The 23,101-nt window shown below is 43.6% G+C and overlaps 1 protein-coding gene across 1 annotated transcript in view; it reads right to left on the bottom strand.

Annotated features, from left to right (window-relative positions):
- LEMD3 (LEM domain containing 3) overlaps positions 1-21,768 on the bottom strand; it is a 53,640-nt gene extending 31,872 nt beyond the window's left edge. Inside the window, exon 1 of the mRNA XM_005155162.3 lies at positions 20,181-21,768. Coding sequence (XP_005155219.3) covers positions 20,181-21,699 — 1,519 coding nt within the window. The 5' untranslated portion in view covers positions 21,700-21,768. The remainder of the gene's footprint in view (positions 1-20,180) is intronic.
- Positions 21,769-23,101: the final 1,333 nt, after the last annotated feature.

Consider the following 23,101-nt stretch of genomic DNA (forward strand, 5'->3'; position numbering starts at 1 on the left):
GTCAACAGTATTTTCATGAAAGAAAACCCTCAAAAACTTGACAAAGGGAACCATACCGGCTCCCCCAAAACACTGCAAGAGCTGAACATTCTGCCTGAAAGTTTGATATACTGGAAAAAAGAGCTTTAAACCTGGCAATGTGTAATAAGAGGATTCTTTGGGCAGACATGGAAGGAAACAAGAAGCAAGCACACCAAAGGACATCATCTTCACATGAAACTTGACTTCAAAACAGGAAGGGATATGTTATTTAAATTCCATTTTTAAGAAGTGATCTTATTTAAATGCTAGCTAGTCAAGAGCAAGACAATAAGATTAGCAAAAAGTCTGCAAGAGAAATCAAAGCAGCATACAAATACTGTTCTGGTTAACTGAAAAGACTACTAATGACCCTTAGAAGTAACTAATTTACACATATTACTGTTGGGACAAGCTGTGTATGATGATTTATAGACTACTAGAACTCCTTGAGATGGCAGAACTGGGCAGTCTCAAATAACAGAAAGTCACCATTACAAAGCTAAGGGTCACAGCACAGCTCCAAAGCATTCCAGCCAAAGCTGTCAACACAAATGCACATACCAAGCCATCTCACAGAGATGCTCAATTTTAGGAATACAAATGCAGTCAATGTCAATATACAAGGTTAATTTTTGCTAGGATAAAGAAGCTTTTATCTTTAAAATAACAATAAAACCCCTCATCACCACCACCCCACATTTTCCTCCCTAAGACATCAGTAACAACTGCAGACAGAAATAGTATTTACAAGGATTTAGTTTTCTTCAGCAAGACAAACGGGGCATAAATTGGGATTTCTCCTCTTTTTCAAAGCATATTTAACACGCCTGAAGTTGAAGCCTAACTGCAGACATTAATGAACACACAAGTCAGCTTTCATATTCTTAATGGCACAAGTTCTAAAGACTGGCATTGCTTCACAAGCAGTCATACCTAGAAAGAAAACATGCACAAATAAAATTACCTTTGCTTAGGACATAACTTAGAACCATATTGCTATCATGGTACCAAAATAAAGGATTCTGTTGCCTGTTGGTCACCAAATTACAATGCCAAAAGTAGCTAATCCTTTGACTCCAGCTATCACCTAGATGCTCTGGAACCTTGCCCTAAACAGTGTTACTGTTCTGGTAGTTTCAGTAATCAACAAACTTCAAAAGGTAATATCAAAATTGAAGTCACACCAGGACAAACCAAGGATTCACTCAGACCAAAACCATGCCTTCCGCAGCAGCAAGAAACTTTGCTCTTTATAAAGACACCTGCCCCTAACTGGAGGAAACCAACAGAACAGTGACAAAAAATGAGAGCCAAAGGATAAGAATATAAAGTATATGCTGATACTTCAGCAGAATATTCTCCCAGTCATAAAAAAACAAAGGGGCATCTCAGAAGGTTCCCAAGACAGAAAGAAGTAACTGGCTTTTTGTTTCTTTTCCAGTGCATCAACTCCAACGTATTTTCCCTTACCAATCAGTGTAGTCCCACATTAACCCCAAGCAAGGTTTTAGCTTCAGCAACACTGTCACAAAATGTTCCACAACTTAAATATGCAGGTGTGAAAAACCTGTTTCTCTGCTTACTCTGAACTTGCCACTTGTTAACTTCAGAAACACCTTCTTGCATTAGAGGAGACAGTGAGTAATCAGATCCTGTTCACCTTCTTTATAACTCTGATGACTTTACTTCTTTCCCCAATCTTCCCCTGGTCCTCATTCTTCCACTCAAGAGCCCTATTCCTCCTCACTACGAAAGCCATGCTATGCTTTTCATCATATTACTACTCTTGGAACCTTTCTGCAGCTCTGCTACATCCTTTCCAAGGTTGTGGAACAGAGCTGGACACCATTCAAAATAAAGGAGCACCATGGATTATTAGTACCATACTGATATTCTCAAATATGCTTTATTCTCAAACCCCTTCCTAAAAATTAGAAAATCCTACCATTATGTTCCCTTTTTGACCACTACTGAATATTAAGCTAACATTTTTAACAGAATAACTGTAATGCCATCATCCATTTCTGAAGGTACAAATAATTTGATACTATAAACAAAAAAAGCAACTTTCTAGTGCAACTTTAAGGAGCTGTAAAACCACAGCTGCAGGAACAAGAATGATGCAAATTAACCTGCAAACACGGAATTCCTTATATGACAATACCAAAAGTGCCAAATACAATCCACACACGAATCCACAAACTGAAACACACACTTCCAAGCAAGCAACTTCTGCAGAAGCAAGAACACTCCTCTCTGCAAACAGAAAAGGACTTTTCTCCCCACTCACCATGTCACAAGCAAACTAATCCTGAACAAGAAGGAGTAGTATATCCAAAATTCATCCTGTAAAGGTGTGTTCAGTAAGTGGATAACAATGTTTTCCATTAGAACTTTTCGTTCATAAAGAAAACCCCAAACCCACAAATTCAGATATCAGCTGGATAATGTATTGTTAGCAGAGGAAGCTACAATCCTGGAAACACTACTATCTGAAATAGGCCTTTAGCTGGGCCTTTTGGAAACAAGCTCTCACTTTCACAGATCTATTTGTTGATATTGAAAGTACTTGGATTGTAACTTTTTGCTGGTAAATTTGGGGTCAAGTATCAATTCCACGCAATGACACAAGGTGTATGTGTCAAGGACAACTCTAACACAAGTCTCTCAAAGCTCCTAAATCTTAAAATGTCAGGGAAACAACACACACACCAACAAGTTATTACAGGAAATATATCATTCCAGAGCTCCATCTTTCAAACTGCTTAAAATAATCCTGCCTCTATTTTCCTCTCTGCAATTACTCAGCACTCGAGACAAACGAGCGGTTTTGCATGACCTTCATCTCCAGATTGCGCTAATTCAGGTAAAAACCACTCTGAATCAGTAGGCTAGATCTCTGTGCTTTGGTATTAAGACACAAAGTCATATGTCAAGCTGAGCAATTCCTTCACTACAGATCATCTCTGTGTGCTTTGCAAAAAGTTTTTATATTTCTAAATCAGGACACCATTATAGTTTGAATAGTCCTTGGCAATTTTGAACAGAAGCACCATCTGCCACAAGGATTAAAGAGTTCTAAAAACAGCTGAATCTTTCCTTAACATCAAGTCAGTTTTTCAACTGCCTCAACTTAGAGCAGTTTTGTCGATATTTCCCCAATATAATTTGAAATCATTCTGCTTTTGAATAGGTGGTAAGGGTTGATGCTATAACCAAACTATTTCATCACCTTTTGTTTTTTACAAAACCCTCCTCTAAAAGCATTAGAACTATCATATCGGTCATAGACATTTCAGACATTTTCTAATACTCTTGAAAGTAGCACAGAATCATTGAATCAGCTAGGCTGGTAAAGACCTTTAAGCTCATCAAGTCCAACCATTATCCTGCGACTGCCAACACCACCACTAAACCATACTACTGAGTTTTTGAACACTTCCAGGGATGGTGATTCCACCAGCTCTCTGGGCAGCTTGTTCCAATACCTGAGCACCTTCTCTGTGAATAAACTTTTCCTAATATTCAAATTAAAGCTCCACCGGCACAGCTTTGAGGCTATCACATTTTGTCCTATCACGTGCTACTTTGGGGAAAGAGACCAGCCCCACCTTGCTACAACTTCCTTTCAGGTAGTTGTAGAGAACAATAAAGTCCCCTCTGAGTCTTCTCCAGCCTAAACTACCCCAGGTACCTCAGCTGCTCCTGGTAAGATTTGTGCCCCAGACCCTTCACCAGCTTTTTTGCCTTTCTCTGGATCCAGCTCCAGCTCCTCAATGTCCTTCTTGCAGTGAAGAAGACAGTACTTGAGGTGCAGCCTCACCAGTGCCCAGTACAAGGGGATGATCACTGCCCTGGCCCTGCTGGCCACACTGTTGCTGGTACAGGCCAGGATTTCATTGGCCTTCTTAGCTGCCTGGGCACAAGCTGGCTCACGTTCAGCAGCCATCAATCACCACTGCCAGCATAGAGGTCAGGCTGACAGGCCTGGAGCTTCCTGGAAGCTACAGGAAGTCTTCCTTTCTGCCCCTTTTGTATGGAAGCACCACACTGGCCATCCTCCAGTCCTCTGAGACCTGCCTACTAAACCACGACTGCTGACAGATGATGGAGAGTGGCTTAGCAAGCTCCTCTGCCAGCTCTTTCAGCACTCTTGGGTGTAACCCATCTGCCCCATAGACTTGTGTACATCTAGAGTGGAGCAGGAGGTTGCTAACCATTTCTTCCTGAATTAGGGGGACTTCAATCAGCTCCCAGTCTGCCATCCAACTCGGGGAACTGAGTACCCTGAGGATGGCTGGTGTGACTATTAAAGACTGAGGCAAAGGCAGCATTAAGTATTTCAGCCTTTTCTTCATCCTCAGTCACCAGGTTTCCCCCAGTATCCAGCAGAGGATGGAGGTTCTCCTCAGCCCTCCTTTTACTGCTAATATATTTGTAAAAGTACTTTTCATTATCTTTTATGGCAGTGGCCAGATTTAGCTCCATCTGTGCCTTTGCCGTTCCTTCTCTCTACGTAACCCAACAACATCTTTGTGCCTTTCATGGGGTGAAACATACTTCATTAGTTTAGGTAAAAGGGTGGGAAAACACCAGAACTTGTCTCTGGAGTAGTCCACTGCTTCTTAAAAAAAATCCCTCTTCATATTTTAGCTGTATCACCCTTTCTAGAAATGCTCAAATCTACTCCTGCCTATTTAAATATTGGTTAGAATAAACCTGAATGTTGAAATATGCTCTTTAGAGTCACGTCAATTTGGTCCATATTTAAAGAGGAGAAACTAGTTTTCAGGAGAGCTTCTCATCAGATTATTCAATTTCACTGGATCAAAAATACTAGTCTTGTTCTAGTGATTGTATTCAATGATTGAAAACACAGAAACTGTAGCTTCTGTACTTAAAGATTTCAGAAAAATATTTTAATCTGTTTAGTAGTACCTGTAGATACCCAGTACTGCAAAACTGAAACAGAATAGTTGGCTGTAAGTCAGTTCTTAAGAACATCACCTTTATTTAAGCAAAAGGTCTTATTATAAAATAAATCCAGAACTGAAACAGTTGCCACGAGAGAGCTGACTTTTGAGGACATTTTCACTATATTATTGCTACATTCACCCCATGAATACTGCTGCAGGCTAAAGCATCTACTGTACTAAAGTATCTATTTCAAACAGAGCTGATACCTCAGACAAACACCTGCAAATATTAACAAATAGACTGCCTTTCCTTTTGTCTGGTCTCCTGTTTTGTAAGTATCACCATCAACCACAAAGACTCAGTGATTAAAAACAGAACAAAACAAAACAAGCACAGTCTACAGAGCTATGGTACAGATAGTGCTTGTTTCAAACGGAAGAATGTGCAACCTGCCTGCATGTATAAAAAAAAGCATGGAAGTGTACTTTCTCTACTAAGAGACCCTGTGAAAGTAGCCCCTGTAGAAGTAACTGTATGCAGCAGATGAAGAAAGGAACAAACAAGAATGAATGCAGAAGGAACAGAACAAGCTTCAGAACATCACTATCAGCAAGAAAATACTACTGCATTTTCATTTCCCAGTTCCACAGACAGATAGGAAACTTGGGCAGAAAAGATTCTGGCAGTGTTTTATATGCCTGATTTGAGGCTGCGGTGTCATCAGAAGTACTAAGTGCCAGTCACCAAACACTCCAGAAAGAATTTGGGGTGAAGACCAGCTCCTTTGTGGGCGTAGCAGCTGGAATTACTATCTCCTCTATATGCCTACATTAGCCTCAGTGAAGCATACTCAATACATTAAGCTACTAGATAACTTACACTATCATTTTTCATTATCTGTGGAAAGCTGAAATAAGTTTTACAACTAAGCATCGTATTCTCCACTTTCATTTCTACCAGTGTAAGAAAATGTTTTATAGCAACAGAATTTGCACACACACTTTTACATTATATTACGAAACATATTATACTTCAATGAAGAAACAGCTGTTTGAGTTATATTAGGAAAAATGGCTCAGAAGTGCATTTCTCACGTACTGTAAAAATCAGGTTGTACTACATTCCTTGTACACACAGTCTCCATTACAGGCTAATGTTAACATGCAGAAAAAAAGAAACAAAAACACCACACTAAGACTGCTTTTATCAGCAGCTGCAAAATATGGTGAGGAGAAAAGTTAGATTTCAGATACCTAGCAGCATTTTTCAGTGAGTAGAGAATACAGTCACTTGCAAGAGAATCAGAATAGGCTTCTGTAATAGCTCTTTCCCTCCTTCTGTGCTCCCTTCCAAATATTTTAGCTCTGTATACTTTATAAGGTCAAAAAACACATATGGCTTTAATAAACAAAGCATAAATATAGGCTGGGTTGAGACTGGACTGAGAGCAGCCCTAAGGGACCTTGACACACTTGTGAGGTGGGCTGATGCCAACCTCATGAAGTTTAACCATGACAAGTGCAAGGTCCTACACCTGGATCAGAGCAATCCCAGGCACAGCTGCAGGTTGGGTAAAAAGGAAATTCATGGTAGTCCTGCAGAGAAGGACTTGGGGGTGTCGGTTGGTGAGAAAATGAACATGAGCCGGCTGCAGTGTGCGCTTGCAGCCCAGAAAGCAACCGTATCCTGGGCTGCATCAAAAGGAGCGTGACCAGCAGGTCGAAGGAGGTGATCCTGCCCCTCTACTCTGCTCTCGTGAGACCTCACTTGGAGCATTGTGTGCAGTTCTGGTGTCCTCAACATAGAAAGGACATGGAACTGTTGGAACAAGTCCAGAGGAGGCCACGAGGACGATCAGGGGACTGGAGCACCTCCCATATGAAGACAGGCTGAGAAAGTTGGGGCTGTTCAGCCTGGAGAAGAGAAGGCTGCGTGGAGACCTCAGAGCAGCCTTCCAGTATCTGAAGGGGGCCTACAGGGATGCTGGGGATGGACTCTTCATTAGGGACTGTAGTGACAGGACAAGGGGTAATGGGTTGAAACTTAAACAGCAGAGGTTTAGACTGGATATAAGGAAGAAATTCTTTACTGTTAGGGTGGTGAGGCACTGGAATGGGTTGCCCAGGGAGGTTGTGAATGCTCCATCCCTGGCAGTGTTCAAGACCAGGTTGGATGAAGCCTTGGGTGGCATGGTCTAATGTGAGGTGTCCCTGCTTGTTGCAGGGGGGTTGGAACTAGATGATCTTGAGGTCCTTTCCAATCCTAACTATTTTATGATTCTATGACTTAGGGGTGCTGTTGATGAGAAGCTCAAGATGACCCAGGAGTGTGCACTCGCAGCCCAGAAAGCCAACCATATCCTGGGCTGCATCAAAAGGAGCGTGACCAGCAGGTCGAAGGAGGTGATCCTACTCCTCTACTCTGCTCTCGTCAGACCTCACCTGCAGTCCTGCATTCAGCTCTGGGGCCTCCAACACAAGCAGGATATGGACCTCTCGGAGGGAGTCCAGAGGAGGGCCACAAAGATGATCAAAGGGCTGGAGCACCTCTCCAGCGAGCACAGGCTGAGAGAGATGGGTCTGTTCAGCCTGGAAAAGAGAAGGCTCCATGGAGACCTCAGAGCAGCTTCTAGTACATAAAGGGGGCCCACAAGAAATCTGGAGAGGGACTTCTTACAAGGGCATGTAGTGACAGGACAAGGGGGAATGGCTTTAAACAGAGATGGAAGATTTAGATTAGATAGTAGGAAAAGGTTCTTCCCTGTGAGAATGAAGAGACGCTGGCAGAGGCTGCCCAGAGAAGCTCTGTCTGCACCATCCTTGGAAGTGTTCCAAGTCCAGGCTGGATGGGCCTTTGAGCAGCCAGATCGAGTAGAAGGTGTCCCTGCCCATAGCAGGGGGGTTGGAACTGGATGACCTTTAAGGTCCCTTCCAACCCCAAACCATTCTGTGATTCTATGAAATGGGGGAACACCATCCTCCAACCTCCCCTCTCCCCCCAAAAAACCAAAAACAAAACAAAAAACCCAACAAGCAACAACAAAACCTAAACAAAACAAAAACCATCAAAAAACAAAACCCAACAGAAAACCACCACTCCCACAAATAACCCACACAACAATAAAGCTATTGATAAGTAAGGGAAACTCTTGAAAACATGGCAGCCCAAGCAGTTCAGTGTTAAATTGGGAAGTGGACTGCTCTCCTCAAACTCTAAAAGTTTGAGAAGGAAAGCTAACTCATAAAGCAAATGTTATTAAAACACATAAGGTTTAAGATTCAATGGGAATCTGCAAGTAAATATTAAATCTACTGTCACTCTGACAAGGAGCCCAGTGTGGCTAGAAACACTCCTGTGATGCAGTACAAGCAGGAAGGATTCCAGTCTTGAAGAGCTTCCAAGGTAAAAACACCCAGTTGCAACCTCTTATTTCAGATAGAGATCAAAGTATTAGTAATGTATTATAATCCTATGAACAGTTTACAGCATCCAAAGATAACATTCTAATGGAGAGCACTGACAGAACTCTTAAGAGGCCCTAAATCATGAGAGCATAGACATTAACAAAGTCAAAATAAAGATCACAAAGGGATTTTTCATATTTAACACTGGGATTCTGCTGTGCCTCTGTCCTTTTAACCATTCAGCAGACACTGGTCTATCACTGCTTGCTGCACTAAGAGCAGCAGAACTGCTGAACAGTGATCTGTACAAAGCCTGAAATGGCAGTAAAACTCTGAAAATAGCAGCCCTTGTATATCCTTGGGAGAATAAAAAAAAACAGCTTACTCAGCCTACTCGGTACAGGAGATACAGAGGTAGCTGCTGTACTAGCAGGTCTCTTGTCATGGTAAAGATGAGCTTTCACAGAGGAAGCAGTAAATGGCTTACCCTAAGTATCCATATACTGTGAGAATGGTGAGGCTCCAGAACAAGTTACCCAGGGAAGTTGTAGCTGCCCCATCCCTGGCAGTGTTCAAGTCCAAGCTGGATAGGGCTTTGAGATACCTGGTCTGGTGGAAGGTGAACCTGCTCGTGGCAGGGAGCTGGAAGTAGGTGATCTTTAAGGTCTCTTACAAACCATTCTGTGATTTTGTATTATTTAAATGGAAGATGAAAACCTGTCCACTGTGTACAGCAGAGGTGTGCAGAGCTCAAAACCAGGATAAGCTCGGCAGTAATTTAAGACATAACACCACTTGACTGGAAATTCATGAAAGTATGCAGTATTCAGTAACTTCCATTTTTACTCAGCTGGACTAAGAGTCTGAAGAGCTGACTAACTCTTCAGGCTGTCCATCATACCAGCTGCATTCCTTGCAATAGCATAAACTGGCTGGTTCAAATAAAAATGATTATCTGAAGGCAACAACTGGACTACCACACAGCCATACATCACCACTACCCTTATGCCTTGCCACTGGCTCCTATTCTCAGCTGAAGAGTCTGCTTCAACTAAGAATTCCAGTATTGTTACTGTAATTGTTTATTAATTAAAACAGGTTATATTTATTAGTTAACAGGTTACATCAACATCATTTCTGCTGAGGAAAATTCTAAGGGAAAAAGAGGCTTATAAAAGGTGGAAACAAGGACAGGCAATCTGGGAAGAATACAGGGATGTTGCCCGGGAAGCTAGGGACCGGGTCAGGAAAGCTAAGGCCCAGTTAGAATTAAACTTGGCTAGGGATGTTAAGTATAACAGAAAGGGATTCTATAGGTATGTAGCGAATAAAAAACAGACTAGAGAAAACGTAAGCCCTTTCCGGAAGCTATCAGGAGAACTGGCTGCCCTGGGTTTGGAGAAGGCTGAGGTTCTGAATGACCTCTTTGCCTCGGTCTTCACTGGCAAAGGCTCTGACCGCATCACCAAGTCTTGGAAGGCAGATGCAGGGACTGTGAGAATGAAGACCTTGGACCCACACTGTATGAGAGGATCTGGTTCGAGACCATCTTAAGAACCTGAATGTGCACAAGTCCATGGGACCTGATTAAATCCATCCGCGGGTCCTGAAGGAGCTGGCAAATGAAGTTGCAAAGCCACTGGACATCATATCTGAAAAATCATGGCAGTCAGGTGAAGTTCCAAATGACGGGAAAAAGGGAAATATAACCCCCATTTTCAAGAAGGGGAAAATGGATGACCCGGGGAATTACAGACCAGTCAGTCTCACCGCTGTGCCTGGCAAAATCTGGGAGCAGATTCTCTTGGAAGGCATGCTAGGGCACATGAAAAACAGCAAGGTGCTTGGTGACAGCCAGCATGGCTTCACTAAGGGGAAAGCCTGCCTGACCAATTTGGTGGCCTTCTGTGATGGAGCTACAAAAGTGATGGACAGGGGTAGAGCAGTTGATGTCATCTACCTGGACTTGTGCAAAGCGTTCAACACTGTCCCACATGACATCCTTGTCTCTAAATTGGAGTGTCATCAATTTGATAGGTGGAACACTCGGTGGATTAAGAACTGGCTGGATGGCCGCACTCAAAGAGTTGTGGTCAATGGTTCAATGTCTGCTGGAGACCAGTAACAAGTGGTGTCCCTCAGGGATCGATGCTGGGACCGGTCTTGTTCAACCTCTGTCAGTGACATGGACAGTGGGATTGAGTGTGCCCTCAGCAAGTTTGCCGATGACCCCAAGCTGTGTGGTTCGGTTGATACACTAGAGGGAAGGAATGCCATCCAGAGGGACCTTGACACACTTGTGAGGTGGGCTGATGTCAACCTCATGAAGTTTAACCATGACAGGTTCTACACCTGGGTCAGAGCAATACCAGGTACAGCTACAGGTTGGGCAGAGAAGAGATTCAGAGCAGCCCTGAGGAGAAGGACTTGGGGGTGTTGGTCGATGAGAAAATGAACATCGAGCCGGCTTCAGTGTGTGCTTACAGCCCAGAAAGCAACCGTATTCTGGGCTGCATCAAAAGGAATGTGACCAGCAGGTCAAAGGACGTGATCCTGCCCCTCTACTCTGCTCTCGTGAGACCTCACTTGGAGCATTGTGTGCAGTTCTGGTATCCTCAACATAAAAAGAACATGGAACTGTTGGAACAAGTCCAGAGGAGGCCATGAGGATGATCAGGGGACTGGAGCACCTCCTGTATGAAGACAGGCTGAGAAAGTTGGGGCTGTTCAGCCTGGAGAAGAGAAGGCTGCATGGAGCATCAGAGCAGCCTTCCAGTATCTGAAGGGGCGGCTACAGGGATGCTGGGGATGGACTCTTCATTAGGGACTGTAGTGACAGGACAAGGAGTAATGGGTTAAAACTTAAACAGCGGAGGTTTAGATTGGATATAAGGAAGAAATTCTTTACTGTTAGGGTGGTGAGGCACTGGAATGGGTTGTCCAGGGAGGTTGTGAACGCTCCATCCCTGACAGTGTTCAAGACCAGGTTGGATGAAGCCTTGAGTGATATGGTTTAGTGTGAGGTGTCCCTGCCCATGGCAAGGGGGTTGGAACTGGATGATCTTCAGGTCCTTTCCAACCTTAACTATTCTATGATTCTATGATTAAACTGATTAAACTTCTACCAGTACTATGTACACTTCTCCTAAACTAGATGGATCTAAAGAGGAAAAAGAACCTGTCTTGGCAAGAAACTTATATGCCATAGAGAAACAGCAAAAAATAAGAAAAAGAGGACAGAAAGGAAGAACAAGTTATTCGTTCTGATACCTCCGACACTGAGGACAATAAAACCTTACCATACCATTGGCTATTTGTAGATACATAAGAACTGTGTGCTACTATCCCTTACATACTTCAAAATTAGGTTCTTAAGCTAGAAAACAAAGTTGACAAAACAAGACCTTAACTATCCTCAAACCATTTAGTTCATGCTTAAGGAAACATAGCTGGCCATATAGCTAGTAGTCTCATGCCAAAGTTTGTGCAAGAAACTGAGTACATTCCCATCTCCTGAATGGTAAAGAACTTCACACTGGACATAATAAACCTGGGATCACCCAGTCAGACTATCCATATACACCTGCCTATTCTGAATGAACGGACTCTCAGGACTTTGTAACAGGCTGGAATTTCTGGTTTTCAATGAGAAATTAAAAGCTACTAGCTCAAAGGACACCGTACAGACAATACAACAGTAAGACTTTCAGATATTCCCACCACTACACCTTTTCTTGTTTTGAGGTTTCATCAAAATAAACATATGTTTGCTATTATATACAAAGTATAGAGTATCTGAATATTAATGTCCTTTAGGTGCAGCTCAGATGCCCTCCACTGTGGGAACAGTGATTTAAGAATGCCTTTATCCAAAGCTGGTTTTGTGTAAGCAGTACTACATACACATGCTTACAGATAAGAGAAACAAAACCCAGAAATAAACAGTGAGACTAATTCCATTTCCAAAAGGAAATCTGCATTACTAAGCTCATTCTTCCAGCTAGGCAAAGTCTATCCAGAACAGCACCAAGTTCCTTTGACTGGGGAAGAAAGGGAGGGGGAGAAGCATTGCTTTTCAGCTTTTTCCTTATAATACACTATGTCTCTCCCCTCCAGTAGCCTTCTTGGATCATATATCAGGTGTAAACCAATAAAGAAACAGACTAAGATGAACCTGACATACTCTTCTTTTCAAAATCTCACCAAGAATTTCATGTATCATTTTCTCTTATTTACAAAGTAACAGTAAACTATTTCCAAGGAATTTGCAAGAATGAGAAACAGCACAAGCAAGACTGCCAGACTGGCCTTTCCCCAATAATTCAGTTTGACTGTGGATTTCCATAGCCTAAAAGAGGCCTCTCAGGGGTTTGTCACACATGCACTGCCCAGTGTGTCACTCAAAGGAAGTAACAAATATGCTTTTTGGGTGTCTGAAGCATGACATCTGAAACAGAACAAACAGCCCAATAAACTTTTAAATATAGGTCAAATGCCTAAGATTAACAGAAAATGTCATGATGGGTGTTTCACCACTTCCCAGGAAATGCCTTTGGGAATTTAAAAACAAAAACCATACCACAACCAATAACAACAAAATCCACACAAGAAAAAACACACCACACACCACAGGCAAGAGCTGTTCCAGACAACACTAACGAAACAATCACACCTTTTGATGTCTGAAGCCCCTCAAAGTAAATGCTCCATTGCTCAGTATCTATTGACTGCTTTCAGATTAGTTCTAACTAAACTTCTGTTCTCCATGACCTACAATATCTACACACTCAGTTAAAAATGTATTTGATGAAGCTGTGCTGTGAGATGGGGGAGTGCTGGACACCAGGGGCTTGTGTTGTGCAGCTTGATACTGAACAGACATTGGGTACTACTGAATGAGGTTACTGTGGAATGTTTTATTGTATAACTACATAATGAGATTCTAAGTATTGAGGGGACAGATGGTTGAGGTGAGGGGTTCTGATACACAGCCTATTGAAAATATCCACAAGCAAACAAAAGCAGTTATGAACCCCACACACATCCTGAGGCTTCTTCAATAAGCAATTCAGAGATTTCACTGACCTTCAAAGAAACACTTTTGTGTGGAGAAAAGGAAAATTAAGATCTAGATGTGGCCTTAAAATCTGGTCTGGAATAACTGTACATTTATCCAACTCACCCCAGCAGTCCGCTTGTGATAGTGTTGTTCAGTTGACTGCCTAACAAGGACAGGCTGATGCTGCAGTTACCCAAGATACTGTGAGTCCAAGTATAAAAGTTTCTTTTTCAATAAAGAAAAGGTTAAGAGGATGTGTACCTAAACCCTGTATGTTTATATGTATGCACGTAAAACAATTTTTTTTTCTAACAAGCTATCTTCCAATTATTAAACAGCCTTCTTTAAGAGGAAAACTGGCCTATGAATTGTCATACAATCGTTCATTTTATGAACAGAGCTATTTCTTATCAAACAGCATCACAAGAATTCAGTGGTCTGCTAGACTACTTAAGTATCAATGTCATTTAACTCAGTGCTAGACCTCTTTTTAAGCCCCTATACCTCTTCTCCTCCCCCCTCCTGCCTTCTATAACAATTCACTGTCACTCAATAGTTCATTTAAAGCAGCTAAAGGAATTTAAGACTCTAAAATGGCAGCTTTATTCAAGATACCTGTGTTATAACATGACAGTAAGCAGAAAATTTGATCCTTCCCTCTGCAAAAAGAATTCATTTCTGTATAACACCAAACATAGCAGCCCATCTCCAACAAACTAGGCCCAACAGACACACTATGTTTGTCTGTTTCACAGTGAGCATGCCCCCACACTCACTTGCTCCTTACCCTCCACAACAGACTGTAAACACACAGAACAGAGAAGCAGCACTAAATAGCATTGTGGGAAGTACAGCACGGTGAGGCTCAACAGCAGACAAACTAGAGCAAACCTACACTGAAGGAACCTATATAAGATCAGCTCTAAGTTGTGCAGTGGTTCTTCAATTTATCCTTGAATCCATCAGTACCCTTCTTCGCATCAGTAACACTGCCTCTTTTCCAAGTTTTCCTAAATAAGAATTCCTCAGTGGATAGATGCCATCGAGGTTACTTTGATTAGTGGCAGAGTTACACCATGTCCTCATTATTATAATCACAGCAAAGATTTTGCCACCATCTCCCACAAGTCTAGATGTACAAGCAGCAACAGCAGGAGCCGGGAAGGGAAGGGTAAGGACAAAGACACTACTACTGAAGTTCCTGGCAAACATTAGAGCCCCCTGAACAAACCACTTTTTTCTTAATATAGCTTGATTTCACAGTCCCTTAAATAATCAACTTGCTCCTATCAACCTACCACAAATCAAAACAGGCAACTAATTTTAGCAGAGAATACACAAGAACTTTAAAGGTGCAAAGACTATATACCTCATTATTACAGTGGACTCTACTTCTCCACAGGACTGGAACAGCACTTACATCAACAAAAACTGATGTATTTGCTTAATTTACTTGCTTAAGCTTTTTTGTCAAGTGACCAAATAACTTTCTCAAACAGCAGCTCACACTCTGCTTCTGAAGCACAAGTCTAGAAGGATGACAGGGACCAGTTCAGTATGACTAGCACTCCTGCCAGCTTAGCTAGGTAAGCAATCAAGCCAGTTTTGCAACCTTATACTCTCATATGTCAACAGGAGTTAAACGCACGTGATTTTTTAGAAACGCAATTGGTCCCCAGAAATAGAAAGACTGCAGGCCTGATTCTCCTTTCATACTGGGATCCTTCAAGAATATGAAACACTGCAAATCCAGACTGCTACAATACTAGACAAAAGTCCTTGGGCCCTTCATTCAAATATTTCTGCTGCATCCATTATCACTGTATACACTCATCCTAAGCAGAAAGAAACCTGCACTGCATGTGAAGAACATCATTAGTTGGCAGAGGTTCTAAACAGAAAAGACCCAAGTTTGGTTTTTGCTTTTCCACTCCCTCCTAGTCTGCAATACTTTACAAACATGGAAAAGTTGCAACCAGATTGGCTTGCTGATCCAAGATCACCCTTAGTTTTCTCACATCAGAAACCAAGTTTTCTTTAGAGAAAACTACTGTGGCACTGCAGAACAGAGTGCAAACTTTTGATTAGTATTTGATACCCAGTGAAAACAGATCCTGCCAGAGCTCTTCTGCATCCCTGGATCCCCAAACAAGTAATTTTAGCTGCAATTTCCTATGACTTCACAAAAAAGCACAGCCTACAACAGTAATGTTGAGAAAATTTTCATTGTAAGAATATCTAAAGTTATGGCAGAAGGAAAGTTTTGTGTATGAATGCAAACAGCAGCACATTTAAGGTATGAATACCAAGTAAGTTAGTTCTAAATATTCTGAATAAAGTATTAAATACCTCTATAGCCTTAAAAGTAGGAATACTGAAGTTGCATCATTTTTGTTTCAGATACTGACAAGCAATTTTTGCGTTTATACTTTATACTACAGATCTGCAGCAAAGGTAAAGAGACTGTTTATTATCCTTTAGGAAGGTCTTGAAGTTGTCAACTAAAACGAATTATTTCGCATTATGTAAGGTTTATCTGGGCTTTCCTGGGTACCAGTCTTGGCCAAATCCCTTCCTCATTTTTAAGACCGAAAGGAAGACTAGAATTTAAAAATGTTAAGAATCCTAAGGAAACTTAACTATTCTGTCTGGCTTTATCTTACAAAGGCAGCCTAGAGGGGTTTTTGACCTACTTTGCTGATCTTGATCCAAAACTCACCAAACCATAGAAGCCAGATCAGCTACAAGCGAGACAGGTCTTTAAGATACAAGTTGGTATTTCATTTTGTATCACCTAGAGGAGAAATGCTTGCTAACTAGAGTTTAAAGCAATATGCAGAAACAGAGTTATATGCTAATATGTCAGTAGAAGAAGTTGTTATATCATCAAATACAAGTCACTGTATCACTTGCAAAACACAAAGCAACATTAACGGACACATAACACAGGAACTCTCCAAATCTTTTCATTTTGAGTCCTTTCTTTACTGTCATTTTTATATACAAATTCCTTTTTCAAAATTCATTTTCTTCCATCAAAGCCAACACTGCCAACAAGACACTCTTCTGAAAAGGTGATCTTAGAAAGCAAGTAGATTTGTAACAGTTATCTGTGAAATACCACAGCACTGCAGTAGTAATTTGCAGGCCTGTGAGCCTAGCAGTCATCATCTTGTCTTTTATACACCAAGTCTAGCCTCTTAACAATTAAATTCCCTGCATAAAATTCCATAGAAGTTTTAACACCTGAAAGATTTAGAAGTCAAGAACAAAGGAACATCAATGGAATAGAATTAAACTCTTACAACTGTGATTTGCATAAGCTTCCACTTGCAACATAGGCAACTGCTAAGTCTCCCTGAATTAACATTTCAAAAACACAAGTTGCAGCAAATATAGTAAGGATTATCCTCCTAGCAGTTGTTTTGTAAGAAGCATCACAGAAAGACCAAAATTACTAGCAAGAGATGTCACTTTCAAAAGCCTTTCCTAATAAGAACACAAGATTTTAAACAAGACCTACCTAAAAGTTTCAAGATTACTTTTTTTTGTTGTTGGGGGTTTTTTTTTGCCACAAGTACTCCCCAAACAAAGTACCGGAGCAGAAAGAGTGAGAGTAACTTAAATGCAGCTTATTTTAGATTACAAGCTTAAACAGCACCAGTATGACTGCCTTCATCTTTCAGAAAATAAACCAGACCTGAAAACATCTACTGATCTGATATCATCATCTACTTTCCATGAAAAATAACTCTGGAACTAACTTCCAAGAGTAGCCACTTGAGATGCTCAGAGTAACATCACAAATCACAAAGCAAAACCAAAGAAGTTGGAAGAGATACACAGCTATTCAGGTGGGTTTGAAGATAAAAATAGACAAATGCAAATCTACCATTTTCCTGACAAAATACTACTCTGCTTGGCAAAAAGTTCCAATTCCATGGCATTTTGAAGGCAGGTGCAACCAAACCATGCTTTACATGAAGAGCCGCATGAATGAGGTTACCAGCACCATGCCACACTGATCTCTCTTTTCACATACAACATTTACAAACATAGCAAGCATGCACTTATACATTAGTTTGTCCTTTACATAAACTTTAAAAGAAGTTTAATTTCAATAGTTTAAGATGCTTTAGGAAAAGCCCCATAGATATCTATCTACATTTTAGACAGCTAAACTCATGAAAAACTTCACCTCAAGTGACCACATGCAGGTTACATAGGAAGAATTAGCCCAATTATGGCTGGGGGTTTTGACATTTTATACATCATGTGCAGAAAAACTAAAGCACACAGCTACTTCAGAGCTCTGAGTAAGAAATCATTTGAAAATTATGCATGGTACAATTGACAATCCTTTTCTGAAGCTCTCTGCTTACCACTTCTCATCTGTATTATTTTACCTGGCCTAAATTCAACCCCAACACCCAGTTTTAAGCCTCCCCCATCAGACACACCTCCTCTGTTCTCAGATTACAGGCTGACAAATATTGTAAGTGCTGACATTGGATGTATCTAATGATAAGTATTTTACAGTGTCACACACATAATATCACTTTATTTTGAATTTCATTTTCAGTAATGAACAATTAAATCACACAACACTAAGCTCACTATGCATCATTCCCTGCAAAGTTAAAGAAGCCACCCAAATAGACAAGAAACTTGCCCTGTTTGTTTTCTCGCAGTAACTGTGGTGATTAGGGAGATGGGCACAGAGCAACTCTATTGAATCCTAAAACTTTTTATGATACAGTCTGAAGTTGAAAACAACTGAGTTTTACACAATCAAATCACTCAGCCAACAGAATCTTACCTAGAGCCATCTACATGTCAGAAAAACCTCAGTATTCAATCACTAAACTGAAAGGCTGCTTGAGTTTTTTGTTGCTGTTTTGTTGGGAGTTTTTTATAAAAATGGATGAATCAGTTCTGCTTTTATAAGGAAAACCAACAATACACCCACACAAGCATAAGAGCCAAACTCAGATGATGCTTAAGGAAGAATCTAATGTAAGACAGGGTTCTTCCCCTTCCCAGTAGCCAGTCTTTACTGGCCTGTCTTGTCCATTCTCACCTATTCTACAGAGGTACTCTTATTTTTGTTGCATATGCCCATTTGAGAAGCACAACTTTAGTGAGCATGTGCTGAGCATATGGGTAATGTAATTCCCTGCTCATTCCCACATTACTTAGAAGAAGCTGCCTGCTCTGTTCCCAGCCACAAAAGCTGCTACTTGCTTGTTCCAAAGGGTCATACTCCAATTTGTTACATTGCAAAGCCCGGGTCTGTGAGGAAGGAGGGCAGATGAAATGTCAGTGCCACTGACAATATAATTCTTCAGGAAATTCACTTTCAAGAGTGCAACTGAAAAGAGAACAAATAGGACACAACCAAGAACTGTCTTAACTACCAAGCAACACTGACCAGACCATTGGCTGGGCAGCCTAACACAAGCAAAAGGGCAGAAGAGAACAATTTTCCCTATGTACCAGTTCCAGCAACATACTCAACACAGTGATCCCATACGCTTTATAGCATATTCTATTCAAAAACGAAACCATTGCAAATACTTAAATCCTTGCTGCTACTGTCCTCCCTAAACACCAAGTCATACCCTCCCCCTTGTCCTAAGAGGGCCAAACAGAATTAAGAACTATTCTGCTACCATAATGTAATAAATAACATTCAAAGGGGAAAGACCAAAGGGCTTGTAGGGCTATTTCTGCCCTAGAACATCTAGCAGATTCCAATCTAACAGTGGGATCACTCCTTACAAGGCACTGTATACACACCCACACACAAGTACATAAATCCTCCACTCTCTATACAAAGAAACATATGCACGTGAATACACCCCACACGCCTTCCTCAATCATCTGAAGAAAAACGCTAGTCCCCAAGGGCCCTTCTAATGCTCACATTCCCAAACCAGCTTTCTGCATAGCTTTTTATTGCTCCCGATGAGAAATTAAAGACAGCAATGGCATAATTTTTCTTTCTGATGCTAGAATCTCCACTGTCCATTTCAGAGCAGCCAAGTATGGAATTAGCATGAATCACCACCCTTAGGTGGTACGTTTCCATTTTCATACATTCTATGAACAGAAAATGGTAGCTTTCTAAATCCATTCCAAGAAGTTACTTTCAGATATTAAAGGAGCTCCGAAGTAACTTAGGATTAAAAAAGAATGCTTTGAAATTCAAACTAAAACACAGAAGTATTTCATGTATAAAGATACTCTCAACTAAATTTAGAAAAAAGACTTGTTAGACAACAATACACAACAGGCCCAGCATTCACTGCACAAGATTTGTTGTAGTATCTAGTATCATCTCACTTGAGCATCCTTTTCAAGCCTTAGTACCATAAATGAAAACAACCTCCTTTATTACCAACCAACTAGAGTCATGTATTAGCACTGCAGGAATCCCAGGTATCTAAATGTATGGGATTACTCCTGTGAGATTAGCATAAAGCCTTATCTATTCTCTATTAACACATAAAATTGCTTTGTCAAGAAAACATGCAAGAGAACAAGGTAGCAACGGATTATTACAGCAGGGAATGCCACGATTTGAGTTTATGCTTATGACACCAGCTTGCAAGTTACATACTTAAGAAAGGAAAATTTCTCTGTTTCTCCATACAAAGATTTTGCCAAGGTGGTACCCAGAACTGCTTGTGAGAGGTGCCTGCAAATGCAAAGGCGAATTAACAGTTTCATATGCAGCTGCAGAAATAAACTGCTCTTAACCTTCACCTAATACTTACTGTTGGCTCCCACATCCTCAGCTACTCCAGAACCTCTCATTCTCAGGTATGTGAATCCCAGTATCAGAAAGAACAAGCATGCAGCAGTTAAGAGGAACATGGACAGGTAATGTGCACTGAAGCCTCCAGTGGTGGATACCTCCTCTCTTTTGAACTGCTGGAGAAGCTCCTCCTCGGGCTCTGAGAGATTTTTCTTGTAAGTGTTTTTCAGGTAGGTATGATTTGAACCCGTATGATTGGAGTGGTTGAGTCTAAGGGAGGAGATGGTTCCCCCCGGGGGAAGGCTATTAGTAGCTGAATAGATCCTGGATTCAACATTATAGCTACCAGCAGCACCACTGAGAACGTGATTATTGGTCGCTTTCCTTACGGTGCCTGGAGGGTCAGTGATTTTACTGCTGTCCGCATCCGTGAGCGGTGGTGGAAGCAACAATACTGTAGGGGATTTCTTAGATAGGCCAATGCGGTATCTGGGGCTGGGAGGACTAGAGTCCAGATTTTCACATCCTCCTCCTCCTCCCCCCGCCGCCGCCGCCTCCTCCTCTTTTCTGCCCCTGTCTAGACTCCCGGCAGCAGCCGCCTCCGCCGCCCTGTCATTCGTTACGACTACACCAGCACCACAGCCTCCGCCAGCCCTTTCTTGGCCCGTCTCCATCACGCCAGCGCCGGCTGCAGCGCATTTGCTTGTTATGAATGGAGCAGGAGACTTGCTGAGGCTCCGTCTGGGCCGGCGAACTGCAGGCTCCTCCTTCGGTACCTGCTGCTTGTTCCTCGCCCCCGCCGCCACCTCCTCCTCCTCCGAGTCGGAGTACTTGTCCCTGCTGCCGCCGTAGGAGGGGAGCCGGTTGCCGTTCACGGTCCGGTTCTTCCACTGCTGCTTCTCGCTCTCCTCCTCCTCCTCTTCGTCGCCTTCCTCCTCTCCTTCCTCGCCGTCCCCGGGCTCCCTCACCCCCTGAGCCGCCGGCGGCCTCCTGGCCGCTGCCCCCCACCAGGCGCTGGGCTTCCGCCTCGCCGCCTCCTCCGAGAGGGAGCTGTTACTCACGCCGCAGGCGCCGTGGGGGGCGGCGGGCCTCAGGCCGCGGAAGAGGGGCGAAGCCCGCTCCCTCCTGCTGCCGCCGCCGGCGCCGGCCTGGCTCCGGGGACTGGTTTCCACATCCGACTCGTCCGAGCTGAAGCCCAGCAGCACTTTGCCGCTCCCGGCAGGGGGTGCTGCGCGGCTCCGGCCGCTCCCGGCGCCGGCCCCGGGGAGGTACGGGTGCTCTGACACCGGCAGCCGCGCTCCCGCTCGCCCGGCGCCACTGCCGCCACCCGGCGCCGCTCCGGCCCCCGTGTTATTGTTGTTGCTGTTCCGGGTCTTGTTGGCGCCGCTGCGGGCCCCAGCACGCTCATCCTCGCGCAGCTTCTTCAGCTTCTTGAGGTAAACGGGCCGGGTGCTCTCGGTGACCGGCCCTGGGGAGAAGCCGAAGCGCCTCAGCTCCGAGAAGAGCTCCTCGTCCGTGAGCTGCGAGGCCGTCGCCATTTTCCGCTCCCCCGCCGCCGCGGCGTTTCCTACCCACGCGCCGCGCTCCCCGCCGGAACTGACGCGTGCGCACTCGGCTGTGGCCTAGACCTGCCTGTCACCCCGCGGCGCCGCCCGCCGGGGACGGGGCCAGACGGGCGGGGGGCGGGGAGGCGGTGCCGCCGCCGCCGCCGGGGCCTCCCCCGCTCCTCCGCCTCAGTGACGGCAGGCGCCGGCACCGCGAACCGATCCGGACAGGGCCGGGGCCCACCCGGTGGCTCAGGCGGGGAGGGCGCCTCAGGGGAAGGGGGATCAACGGCTTTGCTGGCGTTGTTCGGGAGGTCGCGGCTTGCGCAGCCCCGGCGGGCCGAGGGACGCCGGGCTTGGAGCTGCGGAAGCGAGGGGCGGCTTGTGTTGTGGGCGGTGGGATTTGGAACTGGAAGGGTGGATCCGGGCAGGAACGCACTGTGTTCGGCTTTAAATAGACTTTGGAAAGAGAGCCCCAGCTGAGGGTTGTGAGGCGCTGGGAGAGGTTGTCCCATCCCTGGAAGTGTTCAAGGCCAGGCTGGACAGGGGTTTGAGGAACCTGATCTAGTGGAAGGTGGCGTGCCCGTGTCCCAGGCGGTGTGCTCGCTTCCAACAGTGCACTGAGGCGACTTGTCTCCTTCTGCAGTCTGACATCAGGACATCACAGCTGTGAGGAGACAGATAAGTGTAATGACATGAATGCTGCGGGGGGCTGCATCCTTACTGCCAAAGGCTGAGCACCACCCATGTTAAGTCTGCAATTGCCTGGCCATATTTTGCTCATTTCGTTAGGAAGATACAGTCTTTCACATACATACACTTGAAATTATCCATGTGACTGTATACAGAACTTGGATACTTCTCAATATGGTTGTCATACTAGCATATCTCAGAGCATGAGGCCCTTCTGGATTGGCCTTTTGGCCACAGAAGCTCGTGGAGGCTTCAAAGCCCCCTTCTGACCTGTGTGTCTTTATCCACCCTGAATGACAAAAGCCTGAGTTTACCTTCTGCTTCCCACATCAGGTGCAGGCAGCCAGGTTTCCAGTTTGACCTAACTCAGACTGGCCTGCAGAAGTGGTCCAGAAACAAGATCCAGCTGCAGGAGCAGTTGTGCATTCCCCCTCACAGTCTGCAGCAGCAAGGACATAGTGGTTGTGCTCTGCTAATGTCAAAACTGAAGTTGCTCATCTTGGTGGTTAGAGAACATTTGCAGAGCAGGAGTTAAAGTAGCTGTGAGACAGCTATGTGCTGAAGATCAAGCCAAGTCTATAGTGCTAGAAGAGTGGCTTGAAGCCATCTTTCATGACAATGGTGGTGATGATGATGAGTAGTGATGATTAACTCCTCCACCTCACCCTTCATTTCTGACCAGCCACATCTGGGAATGCAGAAC

Source organism: Melopsittacus undulatus, chromosome 5 (genome assembly GCF_012275295.1).
Source record: "Melopsittacus undulatus isolate bMelUnd1 chromosome 5, bMelUnd1.mat.Z, whole genome shotgun sequence".
Lineage (NCBI taxonomy): Eukaryota > Metazoa > Chordata > Aves > Psittaciformes > Psittaculidae > Melopsittacus > Melopsittacus undulatus.